The following is a 13,124-nucleotide window of genomic DNA, read 5'->3' as shown; positions in this document are numbered from 1 at the left end:
GATGATTACGTACATGCGTGTATGCATTTACACATAAAATACCAATTGACTTAAAACAGAAACGAAATCTAGAAGCAAATTCAAGACAAACTTAACGGAATTATGTTTCTGGACAGGGTCCTGATGTGGTATAATAAATGAGATCTGAATGATACTAAAATAGAATCTGATAATTTACATGAGCACCAGGGCCTGTATTCCATAAACGAGATAAGCATGCTTAAGTCAAAAATCTAAGCATTTTGTCTTATTTTCTGTCTAAGATAAAATTCTTAGCCAAAACGCGTATTCCATAAAGAATTGGCTAAGAATTTGGCTAAGAGGTTTTGCGCAACTAAGACAGATATAGGATGAATGGCTAAGTAACTTTTCTTAAAACTGCAGATTCTGTATTTCATAAATACAACATGGCTAAGAATTTAGCCCTAACTTTAAGACAGTTGTGAGCTGTCTTAATTGTTGTAGTTTCAAGGCAATTTCAGCCAACAAAATTTTAGAATTTATACCTATATTGCATTTCGAGCTCCTACCTCATTTTTTAAACCGATTTTCATGAAATTTGGAACACACATTAGTCTTAAGGTAAGGAGGTGGAAGATTTTTTTCTTTTTTTTCTTTTTCAGAAATTGTGTTGCCATGGTAACAATATATTATGGCCCAAATTTTGCCGTTTAAAATACTTCATTAGTTTTATACCAATTCTCATGAAAGTTGGCTCACACATTGGATTTGAGGAAAAGATGTGCAAGACACATTTTTGCATGTGTCGGAAAATGTGTTGCCATGGTAACGGTATATTATGGCAAAAATTATGTATAAATATCGCTGTTCCAACTATTTCTCTAGTTTTTAACCAATTTTCATGAAATGTGGCACAAACATTAGTCTTGATGTGAAAATGTGCAAAACATATTTTATGCCTATATAAAAAATTGTGTTGCCATGGTAACAAATAAAATACCAAAAATAAATGAAAATCTTGTGATTGAATTACTTTATCAGTTTTCAACTGGTCTATTCTCCAAAAAATTTGGCATACACATCAGTCTTGAGTTGAAGATGTCTAAGACATATTTTTGCCTGTATCAAAAATCGTGTTGCCATGGTAACAACATATTATTTAACGAAAATAAGGTGAAAATCTTGTAGTTTTAATTCCTTCATCTCTTTTCAACCATAGCTCATGAAATTTGGCACACGCATCAGTCTTGAGTTGAAAATGTGCGAGAATATTTTTGTTTGTATCAGAAATCGTGTTGCCAAGGTAACAACATATCATACGCCAAAATAAGATTAAGACAGTGGTCAATGCTAACTTTTGTTTGGCTACATAGAAAACTACATGTAGCTGTGGGCTTAGTTATCGTTTTTAATTTTAGGGTGGGGGGGGGGGGGGCTAGACCTCTAGATCTCAAACTACAGCCCCTAGCTTTAGATGTAAGCCAAAGATCAAGATCCTTCAGTCCTAGAAATAATCCAATGCTATATCCCTAGCTTACTTCCTTTTTCAGGCCTAATGTTAGATGAATAAATCTAGACTAGCCTACATTTACTATTTTTTAGAACTAGAATCTATATTTTGATAGAGTCTACAAGTCTCTACTCTAGATCTCGACCTATTACTTAGATTGATATAGTTCTACTTCTAGATCTAGATAGGGTCTAACTTTTAGTCTTAGTCATTTAGTCTAGATCTAGGCCTACGTTAGGGCTACCGGCTAGGCTAGAAATAGAATCTGGAATGAATAGAAGAAAGCATAGCCATACTAGGCTAGGCCGCCTAGATCTTAACTAAATTTTTATATAAATCTAGGCCCCAGTCTAGACTGAGCTGTTGGTCTAGGTTTTACTTTAGGCCTGTTTTGTAGAAACCTAGATCTAAACAAAATCCCCAAAATGTATAAAATAAAAACTACTCCAAACAAACAGATGGACCTAAAAAAGAAGTAGATCTAATTTAGACTTAGTTAGATCTAACTTTTTACATAGATGTCTAGGTCAGGATTAGATCTAAGTTTAGGCGTAGTTGGCAAGCAATGCATAGCGATAGGTCTAGCACTGTAGACAGGAATAACCGTCGTTTTTGGGGATTTATTTAAAAGTTTCTGACATTTACTGTCATGTCACATTGGTGAGATTAGGGTCTAGGCCAACGTAATGTTAGACTGTCGAGTGTCTTACTCGTAGTTTAGCAGAAAACCCACAATACAGTCGGAGACTGAAGCTTTTGGTCTAACTCTAACTAAGTCAGATAGTCCTACATGTAAATATATCCCTGTCCTAAGTAAGGCTAAGCCAGGCTTAGTCCCGAATGTTGTTCTAGGGCTTGACCAATACTATTTAGGTCTAGATCTATGTACTATATGTAGCTTCAGTCTCGGTTGCTCCACTATGGCATCCCACTAGACTAACAATAACATTGTAACAAAGTTACGTTTTGCAGCCTTCATGAAAGTAAAAAAGTCAAAACAATGTTCAATTCTCCTCAAAACAGACGGATATTTTATAGATCTTGGGCCTAGGCTAGATCTAGGCCTAATGTTAGACCCAAGACTAGTCTCAAAAGTTACAAAAGTTTTCCCTTAGGGGGCCTAGGTCTACTTAAACTGAAGTTAAAGTAAACTGTCGAGAGGAATATATAGTTTATATTTTGACAAACAAATAACAATACATGAAAAGTAATGAATGGGACTGATACACAAAAAACTGTGAAGTCACTCGGTTTGGGATTGAAATGCTTTGGTAATTAACAAAATATAGATAATTTTAATAAAAAGTTCTTACCATATATGGGTGATAAATGCTCTTCTCTTACTACAATAGTTGTAATTAGTTTCAATAAAATCCAAAGGTTTAAGAAAAAACAACTTCAGTGACATTTTTGCAAGTTTGTTGCAGTCACCCCTGCAGCAATTTATTATTGAGAAGGTCGCTGAAGGTCATAGAATTTGAGACTTTGGCTTAGCCATTTCGCCTGACTTGAGACAAATGTCTTAAAGTTTATAGAATATCGTTAGGGAAGATTTCTTAGACAAGCAAAATGCTAAGACAAATTGCTAAGACTTAAGCAAAAAGCTTATCTGGTTTATGGAATACGGGCCCTGATGTGATATGAATAAATGGTTCTGAATAATACTAAAATAGAATCTGATAATTTACATGAGCACCTGATGTGATATGAATAAATGGTTCTGAATGATACTAAAATAGAATCTGATCACTTACATGAGCACCTGATGTGATATGAATAAATGGTTCTGAATGATACTAAAATAGGATCTGATAATTTACATGAGCACCTATGTCCAGCCTAAAGGTCGAATACGATATATGCCTGTGTAATACTGTTAAAGGAAACTCTGCTACAAGGCAATTATAGAGGTATTTTTGTTATGGCTAATTATAGGCCTACATGACATATGAACACGATTATTCCATACAATGTACAATAATAATAATAATAATATGCAACATTTATATAGCGCTTAATACAAATGTTTCTAAGCGCTGCATACTATTACACCGGCTTTAGCACGGCTATCCTGATCGGAGGCTAGTGATGGGATTTGAACCTCGGACATTGTGGTTCACAGTCCGAATATTTATCCACTGAGCCACAACACCTCAATAAATATATATATATAATAATCTATACACAACATAGATTACGGAATAAAATATAAAATGTCAACATATGAATTAAAATATTTGAATACCGGATTGAAAAAAATGCCTCTAATACATTTAGAAATTAATACATAAAATTATAATTGATGGAAAAACAAATTCAACACACATATATCCCCAGGGAATTATTCGTGCATTATTAACTACCCACCCCGTGCACCCCACCCCAATCACCATCCATTGCTATCTATCATTCAATGCCTTACCAGTCACAATCAGGGAATTAAAACCTAGCTGGAATAAATGGTCTTGTGTGGAAACATAAAAATCTAAGAAAAAATATATTTTTTTTAAGTTTGAGAAAAACATACAAATAATGAGCATTTGAATATTGCGATCACTAAAACCCCCGTCACACTAGAGGCGGAATGAGCCGGAATGCCGTCGGAATGAAAATTCTTGGTACATTCCTGGATATTCGAAGCGCATTTTAAAAATTCTGACTGCATTCTGAGTGCATTCCAAGCATTCGGGTCCAATCTTGTGACTGGCCCGAATGTTTTGCTCATGTTCAAAACTTTCGAAGTGCATTCGAAGTGGAGAAATATCGAACGACATTCGAAGTGCATTCTGACTGCTCTCCGACTGCATTCTAAATATTCTTGCTGCATTCTAACGGCATTCTTAATATTCTTCCTGTGTTCCGACTGTATTCGAGCTGCATTCGACAGTCAATACACCCGGAATGTGCAAGAATCATTCAAGGCGGGTTCGAAGGACGTTCTAAGTATTCGAACGACATTTTGCAAAAGTAGTGAAAATTTCTAATTCCCTCCCGAATGTGGAACGAATTTTGAAAGTTCTTCATTCCGGCTGGTTCTGCTCGATTCCTGCTGATTCCGAATAAGTGTGACGGGGGTTTAATGATATAGAGATTCACCCATTGGCAATGCGACAAAGGTGTGTGATGTCACATGTGAACAACTTTCCCTTTGATGGTTAAAACTTAGAAGAAATCGATGCAGTACTCTGTGCCCCACCCCCCCCCCTCTCTCTCTCTTTCTCCGTTCCGGTGTATAATGCGCGTGCATAGGTGCATTTGTGTGTCTGTATTGTGTGTGTCTGCCGTGTACTAGTATTTTTAGTACACTGTACATGGATGATTGGTTGTCAGCATGTTGTCTATGTGATGGAGTTTGTGTGTCGCGGCATACACACGATTCGTGTGATGCGAAGGTCAATGGTGCATATTAGTGATGCGCGCTTTCGCGCAGCATTCGTGTTAAATTTCTGTGGCGAGTTAATTGTCCGAATGAGGGAAACCTTTGTGATATGAAAGTGTGCACGAAATCCTTAAGTATCATTTTAGACTACGAAAAAGGTCTCCATGACAGACTCGGCCGCTTCCATCACTTTCGACATGTTCCAGGTTTTTTCGAAATGTTTTATGTGTCTTGCCTTATGCACCATGATCACAACGAAATTATTGAACTGTCAAAGTTAGGTCCCGATATTCAAGAAAAGCAGATGTAATTCACAAATGACGCTTTACCGCAAAAACAATGTGTCTTCAGTACAATAATGATTTTTTCCAGAGGGTTATACATGATGGGACAAAGACGTCTATCTGGATAGCTGGTGGCTATTCATACATGTCTTCCATTTTATATGTTTACTGTAGTAGATCTTAGAATGCAGCAAGTTTCACCTGTTCCTGGCATACTGTTTGTGTGAGTCCTACATGGTTCTAGGACAACTCGTCCGGGAGGACAACCCCAATGTGATCTGCAATTCTCTGGGCACTCTTATCCAGGAGAGATGTGCTCGACGGATAAGCTTGTGGGATGGGGTTGTTTTCCGGGGGCTTATCCTGTTTTAGTGATATATATGATATCTTCTATTGATCCTGTCTACAGTTTTGTTTGTTCTTACCCTATAGCTACCTGTCGATAAGAGACCTGTTCATGATACAATATAACTACATTGATGTATAGTTTCTTTGTTGCTACAACCTGCTGTGTAAGGTCTGGTAAGACACGTTTCCCGAGAGTGCGAGTCGAGGACTCTTGTAGCATGCCCCTCATATTGTGGATCATAGACACATTCAAAGCGTTATTTAAAAAAGACACTAAGATAGGTGAACTTTAACATGTTAAATCATCGTCAGTTGGACTACCTTGTCATACTTGTAAAGGGGTATCTTGTTCATGCTGTTCTATATCTGTTAAGTGACTCATCCTTTCTGCATTATCAATATATCGATGATCCATGTATTTATATCGTGTATAAATAATATATGCAAACGTGCAAAATCCAAGAACTAATATAATGACCATTAAAACTAGCAAAGTTATAAAATAATCAACATTTTTATCACTTTTGAAGTCACAATACAAGTAGTTTCCTCTTGTTGTTATTGTTATTGTTGTTGTCGGGCGGAGGGTGTTGTCCCCTTTGGCCGTTGGGATATTTGTAGTTTGTGATAGCGGTGATGTTGCCGTCGAGTTTATAGTAGGACAGGGATCAGTGACATTTGATTCATCGCTTAAGATGGGATCCCAGATAGTGTCCTTACAGTCACATCTCCCTTTAACCTCTTGTGTGGTGGACGAACAGCAATACACAAGTTCTGTCAGTCTGGCTAACATCACCTGACGCAACCTTCCGCTAATGACTTCCGGTGAGGTCAACGGTGGAAGCCTCATGCCATTTTGATAGCACAGAAACTGACCGGGCACGTTCCCAATAAGAGCTGAACATTGTATTGTTATCCACTCTCCATCGATATAAATCTCACTTGAATCACACTTTGCCTTTCCAGGAGGATAGCTAACCCTTAGGCCAACCCTTTCATCATATATATACTGATCGTTTGCGTTGTAAGCGGTAAGAATGTAAGTGCCTGCATCGTCTCTTGATACCGGGTTTATGATCAGATGCAGGGAGCATTCGTTATTATCACTTTCGGTATTGAAAGTCAGATTTTGATTGGAAGGCAAAGACATCGAACCAGGACTTGCCGAGTTGTAATAAGGGGCTCGGTTACCGTACTGAAAGGTAACTCTGGATGAAATGTTACATGGATAAGGAAAATCCATCTCAACTCTCTCTCCTTCAATGCTACTGATAATTGTACCGCCACATCTCCTTAACAATAATGCAAATATAGTGTGGAATAATACGAAAATTATTTTTGTTCGATTTGCTTGCGTTTTACGCATTTTCGGTCAAAATTGTCAGTTGATGTCAATACAAAATATTATTGGAATAAGGCACTTATTAAGTTTGATCAAAACTTAAGCCTTCCGGGCAATGGGGCCAGAAATACCGAATTCCGTCATGCATAAATCAAATACCAATTTAAATGCAAATAAAAATAATTTATTTCACAACTTAACTTTAAAAAATATCCGATTTATTGTATAGTGTTAATAATTGTATAATTATAATGCATCAACCTTGTTAAATGGCCATCTAAATGCAACAGTCATCGTCATATGTCTACGGAAAACCAAATTATCAAGATCAGTAGGCCTACACATGTATTTGACTCGTTTAATTGAAAAAAAATACGATTTTACCTAATTGTCTATAATTCTGAAGCCTATATATTCGTCTGCCACGAATACTTAATGAAGTGTTGTGTTTTGTGATAATTCTTGTGTCACTGGAAAAAAAATTGTTTTCATTTGTGTTTATAAATGATATGAAACTTAAAGCCTATCAAATAAATTCGATAGGAGATTTGGATATAAAAAAGTAAATGAATCAGACTAAAATAAACAAAACAAATCATTTAGATCCTTTATATCTTATAATCAAAACACCTTCCATGTCATTTAGCTCTTTTCAATTCAATACAACATTCAAATTCGTTCAAGCGAAAATGTGATTACTATTTATCTGTTTGTTTAAATCATCGGTGCTAGCAATTCCATTGCGAATCGATTTGTACTCCAGTCAGGCTAATCGTTCTTAGTAAAGCTTAACAATTCACATCAAAATTTGAATTTGATTTCATATCAGTGAATTTCACGTCAAACAATTTCAAATGAGTTTTATTCAATTATGATCATTCTATTCCATATCATTCAACGCATTTATTTCTGCTTTATCATTGTGTAAACATGCTGAATAAGAAAAAAAAACAAATAGATCGTTTAACTAGAAAAATTCCTTTGCCCTTTCAAAAAGGGCCCGAAAATAAAATCATTAAAATAAAGAATTAGACACTGTTCATAAAGGTTTGATGATACACCTGCGTTTGTTTTCGGGACACTGATACCCGAAGAGGTTCAAAGGAAGACTGCAAGTATGCGAGAAGCTTATTCCAGTAAATAAATACCTCATCTGGATTTCAACGAAGAAAAGGTGGAAATTTGAAGGTTTGATTTGTTGTGCTTGGTGTCGTGTTCTGCACTTCGTAATATCTGAAAAGAAGAAAAAGAGAGAAAGGGGAAACCCATACTAATAAAAGAAATGAATATGCCTAATTGGACGAAATTGCGTGCAAGCTTTGCTTGAAAGCAAGCGCTTAATACCATGTAACTACACGCAACCCCAAAGAAGTATTTGCTTGGATATTCAGTGTCTATTCTTTTTCTTTCGGAAAGATGGGCAAAAAAATGTATTTCTTTCGATTTATTTTTTCAAGCTAGTGTAATACCAAAGTTGTCAGAAGATCACCAACATTGTAACCATGTGAAATGATTAAAGTTGAGAACACATTCATTTCATAATTTGATGTAACATGATTTACTAGTTTGTATAAGAAAAAAATAACCGAGTAATTAGCCCACTTTTTCATTCCTCATACTAGGCAGATTCAAGTTTCAACAAATGGGGGGGGGGGGGGGAGTCGACTGGCGCCCATGTTTTTATGTATGCGGCGGCGCCTTTAAAGAATCGTGAAACATGATTATTTATCACGAAGGAAAATCAGTGAAGGGAGATACCTGTGTCGTTAAAGGTCGAGTCCACCCCAGAAAATTGTTGATTTTAATCGATAGAGAAAAATCAAACAAACATAACGCTGCAAATTTCATCGAAATCGGATGTATAATAAGAAAGTTATGACATTTCAAAGTTTCGCTTATTTTTCACAAAACAGTTAAATGCACAACTCAGCGATATGCAAATGAGAGAGTCGATGATGTCCATCACTCACTATTTCTTTTGTTTTTTATTGTTTGAATAACACAATATTTCAATTTTTACAGATTTGACAATAAGGACTAACTTAACTTAAGCATAAACTGTTATAATAATGGGAATTCCACATGTTCAGGGAGAAATAAAACTTTGTTTCACTTGACAAGGAGGAGAAAATGAGAATATTTCATATTTCATTTAATAAAATACAAAAGAAACAGTGAGTGGGTGACGTCATCAGTCTGCCAATTTGCAGACCGACCAGGATGTGCATATAACTGTTTTGTGAAATTAAGCGAAACTTTAAAATGTCGTAACTTTCTTATTTCACATCCGATTTTGATGAAATTTTCAATGTTTTGCTTGTTGGATTTTTCTTTTTGTTGGGGTGGACTTGTCCTTTAAATGAAAAAGTATTTGGTTTAAGGAATACAAAAGGGCACTTTTTCACAAAATAGATAAAAATAAACACACCCAAGGCCCAGAAATATAATACGAGGGCGAAGCGGGAGTCAACATATTTGGCCACTCTGGCATGAAACGGAGTTTAATGTATTAACTGATATCATGGCGGTATATCTATTTGACCATGGACCTACTACTTGACTGACGGAAATTGATTGATGCCTAAAATCACTGACCGCGGGAACGAGTGTAGGCCTAAAGAGGGAAACCTAAAATATAGAAGTACGAAAGGGGAGGTTCACCCTCCCAAAGGTTTGTTGTAAATAGAATGAAAACAAAATTGGTGAAGGTTTGAGGAAAATCCGTTTAAAGTTTAATAAAGTTATTCGAATTTTAAATTTTGGATTTGTGACGTCATAAACGAACAGCTGCCCCATACGTTATGCAATATAAAATATACAAATTTCCTTTTATCAAATTGTTCCCGTTGAGTTATTTCTGTTTTATTATAATGACTGGGTGTGAAATTGTTTGTCTATATAAAAAGTATAATAAAAAACATTTTATATTTTCTGAGAAAATAACATTTCTATTGATTTTTTATCATTCGCTGTGTAAAAATGCTGCTCGCATGATTATGATGTCATAAATAAACAAAAAATCAAGATTCTAATATTCTTTTTTTTATTCTTTGATGGATTTTTCTCAAACCTGCAATAATTTCTATTTTTTTACGAACTTTTCTTTAAAACTAGAAGGATTGGGTACAAATTATTTTTACTGCCAATATTTCTGGAATCCATAACTGTTTAAAAAATCGCTTCAAGTAATGCAGAGGACATAAACAATACTTGAAAGATTATTTGTTAGCTATTCACTTTACTTTTTATGTAAAATACGTGAAGAATATATTTTCATTTTATCAGGGTAAATTATGGCAGGATTATCGTATTCAAATTTAATTTGTATCTGAGATGGTATGAAACGATAACATTTCCATCGAAGGCTCTCACTTAATGGCTAAATTCCATCTGCACTCACATTGAATCAAGTATTCATCTGAAAAATTATGTTTAGGATTTGGGTGGTAATATTTCCAGTCAAATACCGAATTACCCCGCGGTTGTGTTTTTACGTGGACGAGATGTCATGGTAGCTACTTGCAATTTCCTACTGAACCAGTAATAGATTTCTTCCGCATTTCCCCCCCTTGTGATTTTGTTTTCATTCAGGACAGTGAATTCATGATTTGTCCTCAGGTTCTTAATATAATACATGTATGAATGGTACCCGTCCCATCAAGAAACCCATCGTAACACAGCTACATGTATGGTAATACAAAGCAGTGAAGCACAAAGATCATTCTACATACATATTTCTTTGTGTTCATTACAATGAATCGGGGAATTCCCAAGACCGCATTTCATTAGTCTTCGACCCAGGATCAAGATTGTATTATTATCTACATCGAACCTTGTCCAAAACACATAAACCGTGAAAAACAAAATCATTAAGACAAAAAATAAAAAGAAACCCGTGCACAATCATAGGACATACGTGTAATTACCGTAACTTTCTTCCAAATATACTTCTATGATAAGTGTAAACCTAGAAACAATAGATGATGTCTGATAACTGAACTGTAGATGAGACGATTGATCGCTTGATGCGAATTTGTATACGGACGATACGCCGAGGTGCCACACGTACACACACAGCTGAAGATCATGGATGATGTAAACAAATGTCGTCATTAGTCAAAATCCAAAGTCCAGCTTGTCATGCAAGGAAATAATAATGTCCCATTAATGCCATGGTTTTCCAAGCTAAGGATATTACCACCGATCGACCTTTCACTTAAAAATTGCACGTCCATACAAAATTCACATAACGTACGTCATCGGCTCAACATAGAAAGTCGATCCCGGGCACTCGATATAACTTGTACGGTTACACTTCGTAATTCCGAATGTTCGTAATTCCGAAACACGTAAATTGCCTATACCTTGATGTTCGTTAATTCGAAAACGAAATAAGATTCGTTGTTCCGAAGGTTCGTTAATCCGAAAACGAAATAAGGTTCGTTGTTCCGAAGGTTCGTTAATCCGAAAACGAAATATGGTTCGTTGTTCCGAAGGTTCGTTAATCATGTTAATCCGAAAACGAAATAAGGTTCTTTATTCCGAAATCCTAAGGTTCGTTAATCCGAAAAATGAAATCCGGGAAAGCAGAGGAAGGGAAAGTGTGGTGGTGGGGGGGATAAACACCGTTGCCGTTCAATTGTTATGAGGATGGAAAGGCAAGGGCGGCCGAATGAATTTTCGTTTTTAGTGTCAATTACTGTTAAAATGACATTATTGCGAGATGTTGCGAGCGTGAATCACAAGCTCAAACTTTAGGGCTCATTAAACCATTTAGGTCCATGAATTAACTAAAGAGTTAACACGAGCGCAAAGCGCGAGCTTAAATATACTGACCGGAAAAGAAACCCGTTAAGGACTGCATTGAATTGACGCGATGTCGACAGAGCGGTAGCACTCTTGAGTGAGCTCCTGAAAACATACTTTATTTTTGGTGGAAAATTACATGCCTACTTGGACCAAATATTGCCAAAATGGACGTTAGACAGAAAGAGTACAATCTACGGGGGCAACCAGGTAAAAAAGCCAACAATACTGGATCTAAAAGGAGGGAAACTGGTCAGAAAAACTTTGGAATCGCAAGCCACGATACGTATGACGCCATGTTGACTCGATCAAGGTGCCATGGCTGGCGCCAATTTCGCCGATACCTCCCGCATGCACGTCCAGCACCAGTACGGTACACGATGTAAATGGACCGCCGACCCCCAACGCGGTACCTACGGAATTAATGTCATTCATGAGCGACATTAGAGACATGTTTGCCAGCTTAACCTCTCAGGTAAATACCAAACTTGATACGGTTGTTAATGAGATAACGAATTTGAAAACTGAAATGGAAGCAACAAAAAAAGGTCATTTCTGACATAGAAAATAGCCTTACAAGTACATCTGGTCGTCTACTCGCCATTGAAAAAGACGACCTGCCCCAGCTACGTAATTACATAGACAAGAAGATTGAGGAGCTTAATAAGAAACTAACCCTTGGTGAAATTCATGATCGGAAACCTAATTTGTTGGTGTATGGAATGGCCCCCAAACCGACGAAAACATATATGACACAGTTCATCAAACAATTTGCTCTTCATGAACATTTCAAAGCAGGAACCTATGCAGATACCTCTTGTAAATGCCCACCGTCTGCCCTCAACCCCCCGAGGAGATCGTAATTCTAACCGCCAACACCCTGCGATTATCATCAGATTCGGCCGCATGATGGACAGAGACCGGCTTCTTCAGGCCTACGAACGACGACCGCGCCGGCAGCCGGACCCCCCTGGCAGCAGTGCATCGGACCCTCCTTCGCCTTTCAATCGGGTTTCCATCCGTACTGATTTGCCTCCCAGCATGGGTGTCGATCACGGGGGGATGGGGGGATATACCCCCAATATTTTAAGTGGGGGGGGGGGGGGGTGGCCTCTATTATCATCCCCCCCCCCAAATAATTAAGGGTATAAAAATTATAATAATGATGATGAAAAAATGAAAAGTTTGATCATGATGATTATAGTGGTGATTATAGTATGCCATCAATCAGTTTGCTTCCCTTGCAATATGTGTATATTGTTATTAAATAAAAACATTCTTTTTTTCAGGACTATAAAACAGGTGGGTGGAGGTTCAAGATGAAAAAGAATGAAATGTTTATGTATATGATATTTTTTAACACATGACATAAAAGGACCCCAACGAAAAACAACTTTTGTTGATAGGGTGTTCCATCCCACCAGTGGTGAATAAATTAATTTTAATAAATCAATTAATTCAAAAGGGTGGACAAATAAACGGTAGTAAAAGGAT

General features: G+C 36.7%; 1 protein-coding gene and 1 long non-coding RNA gene across 2 annotated transcripts; both read right to left on the bottom strand.

Annotated features, from left to right (window-relative positions):
* Positions 1-3,985: 3,985 nt before the first annotated feature.
* On the bottom strand, positions 3,986-6,929 carry LOC129268009 (uncharacterized). The gene has a single exon (XM_064104468.1). The coding sequence runs from the start codon at positions 6,846-6,848 to the stop codon at positions 5,808-5,810; it is 1,041 nt and encodes a 346-aa protein (XP_063960538.1). The 5' UTR covers positions 6,849-6,929; the 3' UTR covers positions 3,986-5,807.
* Positions 6,930-7,020: 91 nt separating this feature from the next.
* On the bottom strand, positions 7,021-12,020 carry LOC135155468 (uncharacterized). Its single transcript, XR_010294621.1, has 2 exons — positions 10,751-12,020; positions 7,021-8,057 (listed from the first exon to the last, which is right to left on the bottom strand). It is a non-coding gene; the product is annotated as an uncharacterized LOC135155468 (long non-coding RNA).
* Positions 12,021-13,124: the final 1,104 nt, after the last annotated feature.

Source organism: Lytechinus pictus, chromosome 9 (genome assembly GCF_037042905.1).
Source record: "Lytechinus pictus isolate F3 Inbred chromosome 9, Lp3.0, whole genome shotgun sequence".
NCBI lineage: Eukaryota > Metazoa > Echinodermata > Echinoidea > Temnopleuroida > Toxopneustidae > Lytechinus > Lytechinus pictus.
This window is presented reverse-complemented; position numbering and strand designations above follow the sequence as displayed.